At 44.6% G+C, this 17,877-nt stretch overlaps 1 protein-coding gene across 4 annotated transcripts in view; it reads left to right on the top strand.

Annotated features, from left to right (window-relative positions):
• Positions 1 to 17,877, top strand: part of LOC137420978 (ubiquitin carboxyl-terminal hydrolase MINDY-1) — a 90,019-nt gene that overhangs the window by 22,814 nt on the left and 49,328 nt on the right. For 2 of the 4 annotated variants that reach the window (XM_068106545.2, XM_068106546.2), the window contains exon 3: positions 8,990 to 9,054. The exons of the other annotated variants lie outside the window; for them this stretch is intronic. In XM_068106545.2, the coding sequence (XP_067962646.2) occupies positions 8,990 to 9,054 (65 nt within the window). The remainder of the gene's footprint in view (positions 1 to 8,989; positions 9,055 to 17,877) is intronic. 4 annotated transcript variants of the gene reach the window in all.

The raw sequence follows: 17,877 nt of genomic DNA, 5'->3' as shown, positions 1-17,877 counted from the left end.
CCATATGGATTATGGACTTGTTTACAATAAGCCATGTTTCCATTTTTTCCATGCACTGGTTTTGGAGATGTAGAGGTGCAACATTTTTTGGTTCTTCCAAGATGGCGTCTGTATCACATGACCTATGACGTCATGATTATCATTAAAATATTCCACATGAGGCGCTCATATGGTGAAAATTTCGTGCACATCAGACCAACAGTTGTTGAGAAAAAAAATTCACAATGATCGGATATGTGTTGTACTTGTCGAATGACGTCATAACGAAAGCACAGATGACATCATCATTAACATATCTTATTCCCCAGGGGAGTACTTGACAATGAGCCATGTTTCAATTTTTTCCATGGAGCGGTTTCGGAGATATAGAGGTGCAACTTTTTTCGATTTTTTTTCCAAGATGGCGTCTGTACCACGTGACCTATGACGTTATAATTATCATTAAAAAATTATACAAGAGGAGCCGCACATATTCTGAAGATTTCGTGTCCATCGGTCTAACAGTTGCAGAGGAATTTTTGTTTTATTCATATTGATCAGATCAAGCATTGTACTTGTCGAATTATGATGACATAAGTAAGGCACCGATGACATCACCATCAACATATCTTTTTACCCATGGAGAGTACTTGACAATGAGCCATGTTTCAATTTTTTCCATTGAGTGGTTTGGGAGATATCGAGGTGAAACGTTTTTCCAAGATGGCGTTTGTACCACGTGACCTATGACGTCATATTCTACTATATAACAGATGTCTGTCTGGGTGTGTGTCTGTCTGTCTGTGTCACCATTTTTCTCAGAGATGGCTGAACGGATCTTCGTCAAACTTTCAGAGGTTCATCAGTGAGTGCCTGGGAGTGTTTTCGGCAAAAAAAAAAAAAATTTGTTACGGTTCTCCGCCGCCCTTCTTACCCTTATCAAGGGGGGATTAAGCCCCTTGTTCTTTCTGGGCTTGGCGGAACCGAGAGACTTGAAACGCCTCTTCCGAGCAAACGCAAGACGTAGGGTTTTGGGACCAAGTCTCGCTCGTACCTAAATGCCTGCGCCGCCACGGAAGCGGGGAAGCAAGCCTCGCACGAGCCACGTGTGATTTGGGTACACCGAGCGGATTGAGTACCACGTGGTCTGTGCAGTTACCGTTAATTATTGGACCCCGATTTGAGCGGTTCTACTCGTACCACGCTTAGCCAATGAGGAAATCACGAGAACGATCGAATGGCAAGTAAGAACACAGGTTTAATTATTATTCCCACACGTATGTACAATGATCGGTAGACGCAGAGACACAGAGCAGCACTTAATCAGTCTTATTCTTAAAAGCCCAGACTCGGGCCCGTCACACTCACACAGGGGATTGCAGGCAGGTTGATGTTCAGGCCAACCGCGTCGACGTGGTCGTACAGGAACGGCCCCGTCCGGCTCTCCACGGTCCCCGCAGGTCCCGCGAAGAAGGCACGCAGGCGGTGGAAGGATCCTCGTAGCGCGTCTCCCGAACAAAAGGCAGCCGATGAGGTAGGAAGGAAAAGTACGCGTCTCTCGGTGCGGCTGGCGGTTTCACAGCGCGTTATCACTCGCGTAACTCAATGCACTATATGCGGCTCGGCTTCAAGCTCAACCGAGCGTTACTTTCATATGGGCGCGTATCCTGGTTCATGCGTGTCTTTCTCCACTCAATGCCAGCTCAGTCCTCGTACTGCTCTCTTCATCCAACTGCTCGCGAGTCCTTCTCGTCAGTCCTTCTACTCGCAAGTCCTCCTGGGGGCTTTGCGCAACCACTTATATTGATACGCCCAGAACCTTCTCGAACCTCCTCGAACCTTCCAACCACGCCCTGTAACGCAGTCCTGCCGTCACACCCTCTGAGCCCTGATTGGCAGCTCGCGCTTACCGTCAGCTTCTCTGCCGCCCTCATTCGGTCCCGCCCCGACCCTCCTAGGCCTGCCTCGTGTTAATTCGCGCCAAAATGAACCAAAGGCGGCACAAAGAGGCATGAGGCTAGGGAGGCGGGATCGTCAATGGAAGTAGAAGTAGGACCTATTCTCCTTACTCTACTCAACGCAGAATTAACATAGGAAAAGGAGTAAGCTCACAAATGCGAAGAGATAACTACACTATCGCAAGGCTACATGTTGCTTGTGTGACTAACTATGAGGGGGAAATTTAACCTTTATTATACTGACTTACCAAAACTCAAAACCGCAACAATATATATTTTATGAAAAAAAACAACGCTTGTTTTTTGGAGTTTTTTTTTTTTTTTTTTAAATCGCTTGATAGTGCCTAAGCTTTTTAAAATTAATGACAGTTATATACATGTACACATTCGCATAAATAAATACAAAACAATCACCAGACATTTGAATGCAAATAAATCAAACAATTCCGGAAGTGTACGAAGTTGGTATTACGGCTTGTTCTTCTTCCTGATCGGCATCACACTTAACTCAGAAATGTGCTGAATGCCACATTCACCCACCAGCATATATATGAACCCCCTTCCTCTCCTGCCTCCCCCCCACCCCTCCCCTTCTTCCTGCCCCCCTTCCCCCACCCCCCTTTTCCTTTTCCCTCCTCTTTCCCCCCCTTCCCCCATCAAAACCCCTCTCCTCCCCTCCTCCCCTGCCCGGCAACGCCGGGTACTTCGGCTTGTTACGAATAAAATATTCTCCAGGCGGAGGCACCTCTATGGTAAAATTTTGTGTCAATCGGACCAACGGTTGCTGAGAAAATGAATTTTTAAAATGCAGACACGTATGGCACATGTATGGCACACGGCACACGTGCGTAACTGAATGCTTAACCCCACTTTTCACTTCGCGAGCGCAGGGTAATAACTCGTCATTCACTTCATCTTAGCATGTTGCTCACGCGGCACTGCCATGTCATAAAAAGACGTGTGAACACCATTGGGCCGTTAATATACCATCTGTCTCCAGCAATCATGACTATCTTCCTTGTTATGAAAACGTACCCTTTTCACTTTTTAACGTGTTGTTTTAGTTTTTTTTAATGTACCTGAACTTAGAGGTGATGTTGAGTGCACAAAAGTGAACGTGTACATTTCATAAAACTTTAAAGTGTATGTGTAAATTCCTTCTTTAAAGTGTACTTGTTCATAATATATCGTACTAAAATACACTTTAGTTATTTGTCTGTCTGACTGCGATACATTCGGTTGTTACTTAACCAATTGCAACCAAATTTAACAGGGTGACTGAAGGTCACACGATAGAGGTTGAAGCGACTTCCATTACCCCCCTCCCCAAGGGAGTTGTCCGTCATCGGCGAAATCCGTGTTAAGGTGTACAGATAGATAATTGTGGCATTTTTCCAAGGCTGCTTCTAATAACTAAAGTAACTTGAACGGCACTCAGTAGAGAGCATACCTTTTGGGTCTTCGGAGTCTTCGGAGTCTTCAGGGTCCTCTGGGTCTTTTGGGTCCTTGGCGAAAAGATAGATAATTGTCTTTTGGGGTATGGGTGTTCTTATAGAGTACAGACCGTGGGCCGAGCCCCTGCTTTGTTTACTTTCGTGACCCACCTCGCATGTTGAACTGCATTTATAATATGTTGTGTAAAAATATTACAGAATTCGTATCTGAAACTCGTCAAGCACAAAACTTGTACATATTTTCAAAATGTGGAAAAAAACACCCAAAATGCTGACAATCTTTTTAATAAAGATTGTCCAATCACAGCACTTATAACATAGGCCACAAGCGGCCGAGATTTTTTTGTCACTGATAAACACACAATACCCCATAATGTCAAAGTGGAATTTTTATTTTAGAATTTTTTACAAAATAAAAAACGAAAAGCTGAAATGGCTTGAGTCAATAAGTATTCAACCCCTTTGCTATGACACTCCAAATTGAGCGCATGTGCATCCAGTTTCCTTTGATCATCCTTGAGATGGTCTTTGTCTCTACAACTTGATAGGAGTCCACTTGTGGCCAATTTAATTGCTTGGACATTTAGAAAGAAACGCACCTTTCTATACAAGGTCCCATGGTTGACGGTGCATGTCAGAGCAGAAACTCTACCATGAAGTCCAAGGAAATGTTTGTAGAACTCCAAGATAGAATTGTGAGGAAGCATAGATCTGGAGAAGGGTATAAAACAATTTCTAGAATGTTGAAAGTTCCCAAGAACACAGTGCGCTCCATCATTAGGAAATGGAAAGAATATGGAACGACCCGGACTCTTCCTAGAGCAGGCCGTCCGACCATACTGAGCAACCGGGCAAGGAGGACATTTGTCAGATAGGTGACAAATAACCCAATAACCACTCTGACACAACGATTTGGCTTGATAGAACAAATTTTAGTGTTCCTTGGCTGAGATGGGAGAACCTGCCGGAAGGACAAGTCTCTGCAGCACTTCACAAATCAAGGCTTTATCAGAGTTGCCAGACAGAAGCCAGTCCTGAGAAAAAGGCACATGACAGCATGCCTGGAGTTTGCAAAAAGGCAGGTGAAAAACTGAGAGCATGATGCAAAATATTCTGTCTGAAGATGAGACAAATATTCCACTATTTTGCCTGAATGCAAAGTGGGGGAACCCAAGCACAGGGCAGGGACTGGGAAACTTGTAAGGATAGAGGGTACAATTAATGGAGCCAAATATAGGCAAATCCTTGAGGAGAACCTGCTTCAGAGTGCAAAAGACCTCAGATTGCGGCGAAGATTTATGTTCCAACAGAAAAATGACCCCAACCATACAGCCAAAGCAACACTGGAATGGCTTCAGAACAAGAACGTGAAATCCTTTAGTGGCCCAGCCAAAGCCCAGACTTGAATCCCATTGAGAATCTGTGGAAAGACATGACGATTGCTGTTCAGCGATGCTCCCCATCCAACTTGACAGAGCTTGTGCAAATCTGCAAGGAAGAATGGGAGAAACTCTCCAAATCCAGATGTACAAAGCTGAGTCAGACATACCCAAGAAGACTTTTTTTTTTTTGTATACAACATCGAGGCTCGTGTAAGAGCTGACATCAATCACAAAAAAGACAAATGGACACACAAAACATACAATAAAGGGAGCGGGAGACAAGATGGGGAGAGAGAGGGAAGCACACAAGTGCAACAGCAGAGAACAGGGACAACGGAACATCCGTGGGAGGGAGAGGGCTTGGGGGGAGGAGGCATGGGAAGGCAGGGGGGGGGGGGGGGAAGTTATAAAATCACATGGACACTGCTCGAACTTCCAGGCAAGAAAGAAGTCGGGATTGCAAAAAAAAAAGTGGATCTGGGGTGAATTAACGGGGGTAGAAGAGATCAAGGTTTTGGATGGGGGAAGACAAGAGATGGTGGTTAACAGCTGTTTTAAAGACAGGGAGAGAGGAGTGGGATTGAAGAGAGTGAGGGAGTTTGTTCCAATGGCGGGAGTAAAGAGGAATGAAAGAGTGAAGGTGAGCAGAGAGTCTTGATTTTGGCAATTTCACCAGAAGAGGGTTGCAGGCAGATCTTGTGCGACCTGCAGGAATATTTGCGGGAAAGAGCACAGATAGAGCTGGGGGTGCAAGGCCAGATAGGAGTCGGTAGAATACAGAAAGACCACCAACCTGCCTGCGTTGAGTGAGTGAAAGGCCCTCGGAGGTAGCTTCATCGCAGGAGATTCCAATGATTCTGAAAGCTTTGGTTTCAACAGTTTGCAAAAGTTTCTGAGTTTGCAAAAAAGCACCTAAAGGACTCTCAGACTGTGAGAAACAAGATTCTGTGGTCTGTTGAAACCAATATTGAACTGTTTGGCTTCCGTCTGGCCACTCTGCCATAAAGCCCAGATCGGTGGAGTGTTGCAGTGATGGTTGTCCGTCTGGAAGTTTCTCCTATCTCCACACAGGATCTCTGGAGCTCAGCCAGAGTGACCATCGAGTTCTTGGTCACCTCTCTTACCAATGCCCTTCTCCCCCGATTGCTCAGTTTGGCCGGGCGGCCAGCTCTAGGAAGAGTCCTGGTTGTTCCAAACTTCTTCCATTTAAGAATTATGGAGGCCACTGTGCTCTTGGGAACCTTCAATGCAGCAGAAAAAAATTGTTTAGGCTTCCCCAGATCTGTGCCTCGACACAATCCTGTCTCAGCTCTGCAGGCAGTTCCTTCGACCTCATGGCTTGGTATTTGCTCTGATATGCATTGTCAGCTGTGAGACCTTATATAGACAGGTGTGTGCCTTTCCAAATCATGTCCAATCAATCGAATTTACCACAGGTGGACTCCAATCAAGGTGTAGAAACATCTCAAAGATCAAGAGAAATGGGCGGCACCTGAGCTAAATTTCATGTCATAGCAAAGGGTATGAATACTTATGTCAATGTGATATGTAATTTTTTTTATTTTTTAATTAATTTGCGAAACTTTCTAAAATCCTGTTTTCTCTTTGTCATTATGGGGTATTGAGTGTAGATTGATGAGGGAAAAAATGAATTTAAACGATTTCAGCATAAGGCTGCAACATAACAAAATGTGAAAAAAGTGAAGGGGTCTGAATACTTTCTGAATGCACTGTGTATATATATATATATATATATATATATATATATATATATATATATATATATATATATATATATATATATATATATATATATATATATATGTACATGTACATGTACAACTTAATGTCTGGGTGCCTAATTTTCCCACTATTGGTTATTCACAATCCTGTTCATTTATATAATTGTGTTACTGCACTACCAGTAGTGGCGTCTATCATAGCGGACATGGATTCCCCCCCTCTCCCCTCCCCACCACCCACTGGGGGAAGACCTTCTCCTTAACAGGCCGTTAGTACTCCTATGGTTGGTAGCGAGTGCCCCGGAAGCATTGACGGAAAGAGAGTGGCAATTCCATGTGTGGGAAAATTGCACGCTTGGTCAGGGTCACCCAGATAGCTCAGATGGTAGATCACTGGTTTGGTTCCCCCAGAGGACCTGGGTTCGATTATTTGCAATCCATTTCTATTTCTTTATATATAGGATGAGGGGCATTTTGCATTCCATTGAAGGAGCAACAAAACTCTCGTTAACAAAATGACACAATATTAGGGATTAAGGAGAGTGGGTGTTAACTTTGCAGGAAAATGGAGTGGTTTACTTTGCTGAGAAATAAATCGAGTTATTGTTGCACATCTTGTTTTCTTGTGGGAGAACGCACTGTATGTTTTCTTCTTACGAGTCGCTTGGGGGCGAAGAAAACGTCATAGCTATTGCGAAGAAGGAACTTGAATCCTGGATTGAACTGAAGCTGTTTGATATTTGCCAAGCGTGTGCTATGTCATCTCATCTCGATTCTCGAAGAGTTTAATTTATAAACTTAGTCGTGATGTCTAGATATCTGTGAGGTCGTCCATCCGTCCTTTAACTTTTTGCTATTTTTTCTACTCCTCCATTATCACCCGGTTCACTAGTCTGAAACTTGACAAATGAATACAAGACAGCAGCCCGCACAATCGCTCGGGCTTCAATTTTCCGATTTAGGATCATGGGGGCTCACGGGCATGGAGGGGGGTGTGGTTGCCCCATGAAACTTCAGATCCCTACTCGTCCCTTATTTACCAACTGATTGCTCTGAAACCTAATACAGCCCTTCTACTCGATAGTCCGCAGGATTACCCAGTCCTAGATTTTTCGATTTCAGAACATGGTGGCTTCTAGGGGGGATTACCCCTTGAAACCTCATCCCTTATTTACCAACTGATTGCTCTGAAACCTAATACAGCCCTTCTACTCGATAGTCCGCAGGATTACTCGGTCCTAGATTTTTCGATTTCAGAACATGGTGGCTTCTAGGGGGGATTACCCCTTGAAACCTCATCCCTTATTTACCAACTGATTGCTCTGAAACTCTATCAAGAGATGATCGCCGGCCCACTTGAGGCTCTTTATTTTGTGTGACCGTACTGCTTTTCTGGGTGTAATAGTGGCCATATTGCCACTGAATATCAATTTGCATCAACTTTCAGTTTTACCATACTCTGATGCTTGGCACCTGAGTATTGCCGAATGGTGCTGTGGATGCATCGCCGGGGTTTTAAACGTTGAGGAACAATTTGAGTACATATTATGATGTAAAACTGACCAGTGTCTCATTAAGCTCAAATTGTATTTCACATGATGTACATTTGATCATTATCCTTATTGGAGTCCTGATATGTTTCCCTACCATGATGAACCTCTTTTGCTTGTTGCTTTTCAATTTAATAGTGGGCTGACAGGATGGCCTCGAGGTACTCTCACTCACATCTCAGCTGTCTAGCCTCGGTTTGAATCTCTGTCCAGCTATAAACTGTCATCCACAGGCAGGGCGATTCACCAATATATGTGTGATGTCCCTCGGATTGACGTTAAGCCTGGTGTCCAATCTGGCACATTAGTTGATATTTGCCATGGGTGTGTCCTTCGTGAAGACGTTAAAGATTCCACGGTGTCCTTTATGAAGAGTAGGCGAGCTATCGCTGGCACCATGAGCAAATTGCAAGTTCCTGCCCTATCTACTGCTGGGAATGCAATGGCAAACCACCCAGTATAACCCTTGCTCAAGAAGCTGTTTCGTCAGCACCGATGCTCTGTGAATAGTGTGGTACGTATGAGAGACAACGATAGAGACGGAGACCGTTTCCTTCACTGTTGTGTACTTGTGCCTATTTGAAAATTCAATCACATTACTGATTCTCTTAATTACATGGAGGTTGGTGAGGGAAACTCAAGCCTGAAGCATTATTTGATGAGCAAATTACGGCTTGTCATGGTTATATTGTAATGTATAAAATTTGTTTTTTTTTGTTTTTTTGTTAATTGAAATAATATTGGATTCAGAATTGTTTAGAAAAACAAAGTCGCTATCACATTTCAATTATTATATGCTTCTTTGAGAGCTAGTTGGGGAAGGAGGGTGGTGAAAGTTGAACCTTATCTGTGACATAACCATGTGATGTACTTGCTTTTAAATGTGTTCATACCACATACTTACAGATATGCTTTAATCTGCAGGTGATTTCATCTTAGAAACCGTACCAAAGGAGTTTTCGGAAGATCAGCGACTCAACTATGAGCAGGTGATATATATAGATATATATATATATTGTTACGGATCTGGGGGACGGCACTCCCGTTAGCAAGGGGGGGTTAATCCCCTTGTCCTGTTAAGCTGGCCGTCCGACCGGTCCTGGGGGTATGACGTCACTTCCGGTCGATGGTAAGTAGGGTTGTAAGCCCAATTTGTCTTAATACCTAAGTACTACCACCGGCCGTAAGCGAGGAAATACTACCACCCGGGCCGCAGCGTGATTGGATTGCGCCGAGCGAAGCGAGCTGCGACTCAGGCCATTACCAAGAGACTAAACCCGATTATAAAGCAGTTGGCCAAATCGCGCCACAGGTATTCAATCAGGAAAAGACTAAAGCGATCGGGGAAGAATGAAACCAAAAGGGGTAAGAAATAACAGGTTTTTTTTGTTTTTGTTTTTTTGTATACAAGATCGAGGCTCGTGAAAGAGCGAACATTAATCACACAGAAAGACAAACGGACACATAAAACAAATAACATCGGGAGCGGTAGACAAGATGGGGAGAGAGGGGGAAGGACACAAACACAATACCTGAGAGCAGGGACCGAGAGACATGGAGACATCGAGAGAACTGTGGGAGGGAGAGGGCTTTGTGGGGGAGGCATGGGAAGGGGGGGGGGGGGGGTGGGAGAGGTATTAAACATATGGACACTGCCAGGACTTCCAGGAAAGAAGTTGGAATTTCAAACAAGGTGGATCTGGGGTGAATTAGTGGGGGTAGAAAAGATCAAGGTTTTGGATGGGGGAAGATAAGAGATGATGGTGAACAGCTGTTTTAAAGACCTGGAGGGAGGAGTGTGATTGAAGTGAGTGTGGGAGTTTGTTCCAGAGGCGGGAGAAAAGAGGAATGAAAGAGTGAAGGTGAGCAGAGAGCCGAGATTTCGGCAGTTTAACCATCAGAGGGTGGCTGGCAGATCTTGTGCGACCTGTAGGAATATTTGGGGGACAGAGCACAGAGAGAGCTGGGGGAGCAAGGCCGGAGAGGAGTCGGTAGAAGACAGAAAGACCACCTACCTGCCTGCGGTGAGTGAGTGAAAGGCCCTCAGAGATAGCTTCATCGCGGGAGATTCCAATGATTCTGAAAGCTTTGGATTCAACAGCGTGAAGCCGAGCCAGGTGTGAGGCAGGAGCACCAGCCCATAGGGGAGAACAGTATTCCATTGAGCTGCGGATGAAAGCCTTGTATGTGGTGAGGAGCTCAGGTGTGCCTAGGAAGGACTTCGCACGACGGAGGATGCCCAGTCGGCGACTGGTTTTGGAGGCCAGCTTGGAAATGTGGTTTTCCCAAGAAAGATCATGGCAGATAGTGAGACCCAAAAGCTTGAGCGACAGAACTTCTTGGAGAGGATTGTTGAGAAAGTAGTTGGGAGGGTTGTCCAGTCGATCTTTTCGGAGAGACATAGTAAGAGTGTGAGATTTGTCAGGATTGAAAGACATGTTCCACTTGTTTGACCAGTCTGTGATTTTGTCCAGGTCTTCAGTTATGGAACAGGTCTTCAGTCCAGGTCCAGGTCTTCAGTCTTGTCCAGGTCTTCAGTCTTCAGTTTGACCAGTTATCGAACCCCAGACAACAAGAAGGACAGACCACGGACTTACACGACAAAGGGAATTGCAGGCAGGAATCACTGGAGGAGGGAGAAGGGTCCGTGCAGGACAGCAGGGCTGGAAGTTTCGGCAGGGTACAGCCAGGAGGTCCGCTCCAGCTCCACGCTCCGGGCTGGAAGCGAGCAGCCGGCGACTCCACGTATTCGGTTTCACACGGCAGGGGCTTTCTGAAGCAGCTCCGCGCAGCTCGTCTCTCATGCCTTCTCACCGGCTCTCGTACCTTGTTCGTCTCACTCGCTCAACTCTCTTCGGACCCTCTCACTCCAACTCCCTCACTCAACTGGCCAAGCAGTCCCTTGCAGTTGCTTTTATTGCTCCCTCCCAAATCAAGCCGCCAGCTCCGAGAACACGCCTACCGGTTCGCTCACCGCGATGCTGGTTGATGGTTAGGGCTTACCAACCACGTCACTGGCGGGTTGATGACGGCCACGCCTCTGCCTTGGCGTTCCGCCCCCTTTTTCCTGTCCTTGGCCTCGTGTGTAATGGAGTTCTGGCTGCTGGCAACGACGTACCACAATTTGGAGAGGGAGAGCAAATGGACGGAATGGGGCCTATCTTATTAGATTAATGCAACGTAGAGTCAAACTATTGGAAACACAGCCTTACCTGAAACACAGAATAATGAAATAACTATGAAGAGGGCCTATGGTTCACTACGTGTTGTTCATGGACTAACTAGGGGACGACCTTTGATCTTAACAAGAAATGGAGGTATTTACAGAGAATTATTTACAAAGGGTATATTTACAACAATTTACAAAGTGCAGGGTTCTCAAAACCCCAACAATATATTTTGGTTACTTTGCTTCATGCGGTCCAATGCCGACCTCCAAGTCCATTTATATTCCAAGCAAAAGTAATGTTTCACAACATTACAGCAGATTTTGTCAATTTCAATGACAAATAAGCAAAATTGCCATGTCTTACAATCTATTCAAAAGACATAACTTGCCTTTGCTGTTATGGTTGTAATTATCAATACATATCTCGAGCATTCAATATCGTCTGGCACCCAGCCCTCCAAATTTTTTGCCTATGGCCTTGATAGAATCACGAGCTGATCAAACTGAAAATATGCCTTTCAATCATGAGCGGCAAAAAGGGTTGGCGTCAGGAAGGGCATCCGGCCGTAAAACATTGCTGAAAAAAGGGGACCGAAAAACAACAACAACCACGGTTCCCGAAAAAGGCCAACCCCCGCTTGCGGGGAAAAATGGCCTCTAAAGGTGGTTTAATCATGAGAAATCACGCGCACGCACACACACACACACACACACACACACACATACACACACACACACATACACACACATACACACACATACACACACATACACACACACACACTGTCTCTTCGGCAGGACCATCTGCAAACCTTCCCATCCACTTTCTTAACAGTCCTTTAGAATTTCAGTCACTCAAATGTTTTGGTCTTATTATCAGCCATGATCTTTCTTGGTCCAACCACATCTCCAAGTTGGTCTCCAAAGCCAGTTGTCACCTGGGCATCCTCCGTCGTGCAGTCTTTTGGCAACTTGATGGCATTTTTCAGCAACTACAAGGCATTCTTCAGCAACTTGATGAGGTACTGCTCTCCCATTTTGGCTGGCAACCTTGCCTCACACCTTGCTCAGCTTAACGCTGTGGAAACCAAGGCCTTCAAAATCATTGGAATCTCCCATGTGATGAAGCTGAGCCTTTGGGCCTATCACTTTCACATCACAGACAGATCGGTGGTTTCTCTGTCTTCTATCGCCTCCCTTCTGGTCTTGCATTCTCTGCTCTTTCTGTGCCCCCTCACCCCCAGGTTTTTGCATGATGCACAAGGTCTGTCAACAACCCCCTTCTGGTAAAACTCCCACAATCTAGAATCACTGCTCATCTCCAATCATTCATTCTTCGCTTCTCCCACATGTGGAATGAACTTCCACATTCTCTTTAAATTTCATACTTCCCTCCAGGTTCTCAAGACAGCTGTTCACCATCATCTCAGATCACCCCCATCCAAAACCATGATATTTTTCTTCCCCATTAACTCTCTCCAAGCCCTCCTCATTCCAACTTTCCTGTTTTCCTTCCTGAGAGTTTGTGGCTGTATCCATCTTGTCTACCCACTGTGTTATGCCGTAGTCCTCATTCTTCCTCACATCACTTATCTTCGCAGCCTCCCTCTATTTCGTCCCTCAGTCGTGCTGTTGTGTGTTCCCCTTCTCTTTCTGGTATGCCTTTCGTTCAGTGGCTTCCTTATCCATTCTATCTTCTGGCATCTAGCTCATCCACGAGGTTAGACTGTATTTTTTTTTATAAGTCCTTGAATTCTATAAGCACCTTTTTCTGCTTCCGGTTTTTACTTACAGCATAGCATCGCAGTTTGCCAATTTTGTGTCTGTCTGTCTGCCTTTGGTACCAGCCCTGTGTGGCAGCAACATCTTAGACTGGAGTGTCTCTACCTTTGAACTTTTCAACTTCATGGTTCACGAGTTATTCGTCCCATGAATCAAATTGCACCCACTTGTTTACTCCTCCTTTTCTGTCTGATTGGGGATGAAGCTACTCGTGACATCAAGTTTTCTGTTTACCTCAGTAAAACCACTTTTTTTTTCAAGAATCGTCACAAATGACTGTGGACAACATTGCCAACCTTTTTTGGGGTTGTATTTGTAATTTGATTTAAAACAATAACAATAATGGTAGTGAATGAATGAAAAACAGCAATGCTTGGATTGAAGAGGCCAACAATAAATGTTTCAAATTACCTTGTATGGCCAAGTCACAGCACTCACAGAGCAATTTCGCCTCCCAATAAACAAATTTTGAGCTCTATATAGTAAGTGTACAAGAAGGTGTCTTAAATGTTTTGATTATAACCATGGTACATGTTTACAATAAAATATTAAAATAGAGAAAAAATATGAATCCATGGTTTATGCCGATAATACATCATCTCTCCAGACTCACAATTGTAATACTGTACTTATCGAATCCTTTCGCTTCAATGTGAGTGTGTATTCATAGGCATTGCTTCCAAATTTACCTGCGGACAGTGCATGTAATCAGAAGCCTCAAAAGGAGTTTGCAATTGAATAAAAGCTAGATCATTGCTCTGTAAACCACACAGCATGAGCCACTCAAGGGGCTTTAATTTGATTTAAAACGCCTTTTCCATTGCGAAGTGCTCTTTGCCAGGACTCAAGGTGGATAAGTAGTCAGTGATTTTCCACTTTTGTGGAAAATGTGTGGAATTCATGTAATCCGTGACTTGAAATGGAAAACAGAATCTTGCACAGAAAAAAATGGAATGAAGTAAATGACATTGCAAACGAGTCGAATTGCAAATATAATATTCACTATATTGTCTGGTTTTGTGTGTGCAATTCTACACAGACTTGAATCCCACCATGTAATTAAACCACCGTTTAGAGGCCATTTTTCCCCGCAAAGCGGGGGTTGGCCTTTTCGGGGACCGTGGTTGTTGTTGTTTTTTGGGTCCCCTTTTTGAAGCAATGTTTTACGGCCGGATGCCCTTCCTGCCGCCAACCCTGTTTGTCGCCTTTTACGACAAGCAGGGAATTACCAGTGAACTGGTACTCAATTAGCCGACCTCGGAAGGATGACAGGCTGAGTCAACCCCCCTGGCGTTAATACAGCGATCGACCGGGATTCGAACCCAGGATCCTTGGATCCTAAGCTGGCACCCTAGCCGCTAGCCCAACACCAGGGGCTAATCCCACCATGTAATTATGAAAGTAATTTTAAAAAGTACAGATACATTCAAAGTACACCGCCCCATGCCAAATAAATAAATAACATCCTCCAGCATGCGACATTGCCGGGGTACCGCCGTGCAGTGCAAAGAGACAGCATTGGGAGGGAGAGATGTACAATAATTGATTGATTTAATTGAAAAATTAAAGAAATAAATAGTCATAAAATGAGTAATTTCTTAATCCATTTGAGAATAGCATACCTAAACCACCAGCGTTTCATCTGAAGCTGTAACTTTTTGAAAATTAATTAAATAGTTAAATAATCAAAAAATAAATAAATAATTGATTAATCAATAAATCAAAATATCCTTTATAGCTAAATCACTTGGTCACTGTCATGTCTAAATATCAGCTTCCTTGCCCAAAAGGTGCCTGAAATATTGCCAAGAGAAAATAAATAAGTGATTAATAATTAAAATAAATAAATATTAATTGTAAAATAATTAATTTCTTAATCAATTAATTAATTTCTTAATTCCTGGGAAAACCACATTTCAAATCTGGCCTCCAAAGCCAGTCGCCGACTGGGCATCCTCCGTCGTGCGAAGTCCTTCCTTGGCACACCTGAGCTCCTCACCACATGCAAGGCTTTCATGCGCAGCTCAATGGAATACTGCTCTCCCCTCTGGGCTGGTGCTCCTGCCTCACACCTAGCTCGTCTTCACGCTGTTGAAACCAAAGCGTTCAGAATCATTGGAATCTCCCGCGATGAAGCTAACTCCAAGGGCCTTTCACTCACTCACCGCAGGCAGGTTGGTGGTCTTTCCGTCCTCTACCGACTCCTCTAGCCTTGCCCCCCCAGCTCTCTCTGGGCTCTGTCCCCCAAATATTCCTACAGGTCGCACAAGATCTGCCTGCAACCCTCTTATGGTTAAACTGCCAAAATCAAGACTCTCTGCTCACCTTCACTCCTTTATTCCTCTTTTCTCCCGCCTCTGGAACAAACTCCCTCACTCTCTTCAATCCCACTCCACCCTTCAGGTCTTTAAAACAGCTGTTCACCACCATCTCTTATCTTCCCCCATCCAAAACCTTGATCTTTTCTACCCCCGCTAATTTCACCCCAAATCCACTTTTTTTAAATACCATCTTCTGTCCTGGAAGTCCTTGGTGTCCTTGTGTTTTATACTTCTCCCACCCCCCCCCCCCCCACCCCCCTTCCCACGCCTCCTCCCCCAAGCCCTCTCCCTCCCACACATCTCCCTGCTCTCAAATGTTGTGTTTGTGTGATTCCCCTTCTCTCCCCATCTTGTCTTCCGCTCCCTCCTTTTATATATTTTGTTTGTCTGTTTGATTTGTTTGTGAAATAAATGTTAGCTCTTTCACGAGCCTCGATTCTGTATACAAAAAAAGAAAAGAAAAAAAAGGCTGATATCATAGCGAAACCACCACCGTTTCATCCGAATCTGTAACTTTTTGAAAATTAATTATCATTAATTGAATAATTAAATAATTAATCGATTAATTGATTATTTAATTAATCAATAAATTTGAAATACCATTTACAGCCAAATCACTTGGTCATTGTCTTGTACAAATATCAGCTTCCTAACTCAAAAGGTGCCTGAAATATTGCCCGGATGAGAAAGGAAATAAATAAGTGATTAATAAATCGATAATAATTAAGTAATTCATTTATTGATTCATCAAAAACCCAAAAATAGTTTTTTTTTTGGTTTTTTTTGCCAAAGCACATGCTCACTATTCTGCCCAAATTTCAGCTTCCTAGCTCAAAGGATGGCTAAGGTATTGCTCGGACAACAAACAAACAAGAAAACAAACAAACAAGAAAGAAACCGGAATGAAAACTGAGTACTCCCTTTCAGCATCCATCATCGCCGGCGCCCCCTTCGGTGATGGGCGATGACGTCATGCAGCGCATGGGGATGGAATAGGAAAGGAGTGGTGTTCAAAAAGTTGATGCATAAGGGGTACTGTCGAAACTTGGAGCATGGCCACGGCCGATGCTCCACTCACATCGATTGCAGCTGCTTCAGACGAGCATCGCTATGAATCTCTATCTCGATTACTGCACTAATAATAATAATAATAATACATTTATTTTATATAGCGCTTTTCAAGAAGCCCAAAGACGCTTTGACAGAGTACAAAAAAACAAGTGCAAAAAGACAAAAATCAACAGGTAAATAATCAAAGCAAAAGGAAGGAGAAGGAGAAGAGATAGTCAGGGGTTAAATGTTGAATGCAGTGTTGAACAGGTGGGTCTTGAGTGATGTTTTGAATGTGGTGAGTGAGGAGGAGTCTCTGATGGTGTGAGGTAGTGAGTTCCAGAGGGTGGGAGCAGCGATGGAGAAGGCCCTGTCCCCCCAGGATCTGAATTTGGTCCGCATGGGGGGGGGGGGGGTCAGGAGGTTGGTACCAGCAGAGCGGAGGTTGCGGGTGGGAGTGTGTCTGGAGAGGAGGTCAGTCAGGTAGGATGGGGCCAGGTTATGGAGGGCTTTGTAGGTCAAGAGGAGGATTTTGTACTGGATTCTCTGGGGGATGGGGAGCCAGTGAAGCTTGTAAAGGATGGGGGTGATATGGTCATGGGTCCGGGAATGGGTGAGTAGACGGGCAGCGGAGTTCTGAATGTATTGGAGTTTATTGATAATTATTGAGGGTGAACCAAAGAGGAGGCTGTTGCAGTAGTCCAGACGGGAGGTGATGAAGGCGTGGATGAGGGTTTCTGCAGCCGTGGAGGAGAGGGATGGACGGAGACGGGCGATGTTTTTCAGGTGAAAGAAGGCTGTCTTTGTGATCTGTTTAGTGTATTTGTCGAAGGAGAGGGTTTGGTCAAAGATGATGCCAAGATTCCGGATGTGAGGGGAGGTGGATACTGGGAAACCGTCGATGTTGAGGGCAAAGTTATGGGTGGATTTGGTGAGCGTTTTTGGGCCAATGATGATTATTTCAGATTTATCATAGTTAAGTTTGAGGAAGTTGATTTGAAGCCAGGATTTTATTTCAGTGATGCGGTTTGTCAGGATAGAGTGGGTGGCGGTGGAGATGGACTTGGTGGAGATGAAAAGCTGGATGTCATCGGCGAAGCAGTGGAATTGGAGACCATGACGGCGGATTAAGTGACCAAGGGGGGACAGGTACAGGATGAAGAGGAGGGGGCGAAGAACTGAACCTTGGGGGACACCTTGGGGGAGGGGAGCAGTGGGGGATTTGCAGTTATTGATGGAGATGAACTGTCGGAGAGGTATGTTTTGATCCAAGAGAGGGCAGTGCCGGTAATGTTAAAGGTGGTTTCAAGTCGGGTGAGGAGGATGGTGTGATTGATGGTGTCAAAGGCGGCGCTGAGGTCGAGGAGGATGAGAATGTTGAGGTTGCCAGCGTCAGAGGAGAGGAGAAGGTCGTTGGTGATTTTGAGGAGAGCAGTTTCAGTACTGTGGTTGGAGCGGAATCCGGATTGGAATGTTTCATACAGGTTATT

This window comes from Myxine glutinosa, chromosome 2 (genome assembly GCF_964187855.1).
Source record: "Myxine glutinosa chromosome 2, kmMyxGlut1.1, whole genome shotgun sequence".
Classification (NCBI taxonomy): domain Eukaryota; kingdom Metazoa; phylum Chordata; class Myxini; order Myxiniformes; family Myxinidae; genus Myxine; species Myxine glutinosa.
The sequence above is the reverse complement of the archived record's forward strand: the minus strand, read 5'-3'. Positions and strand labels throughout refer to the sequence as shown.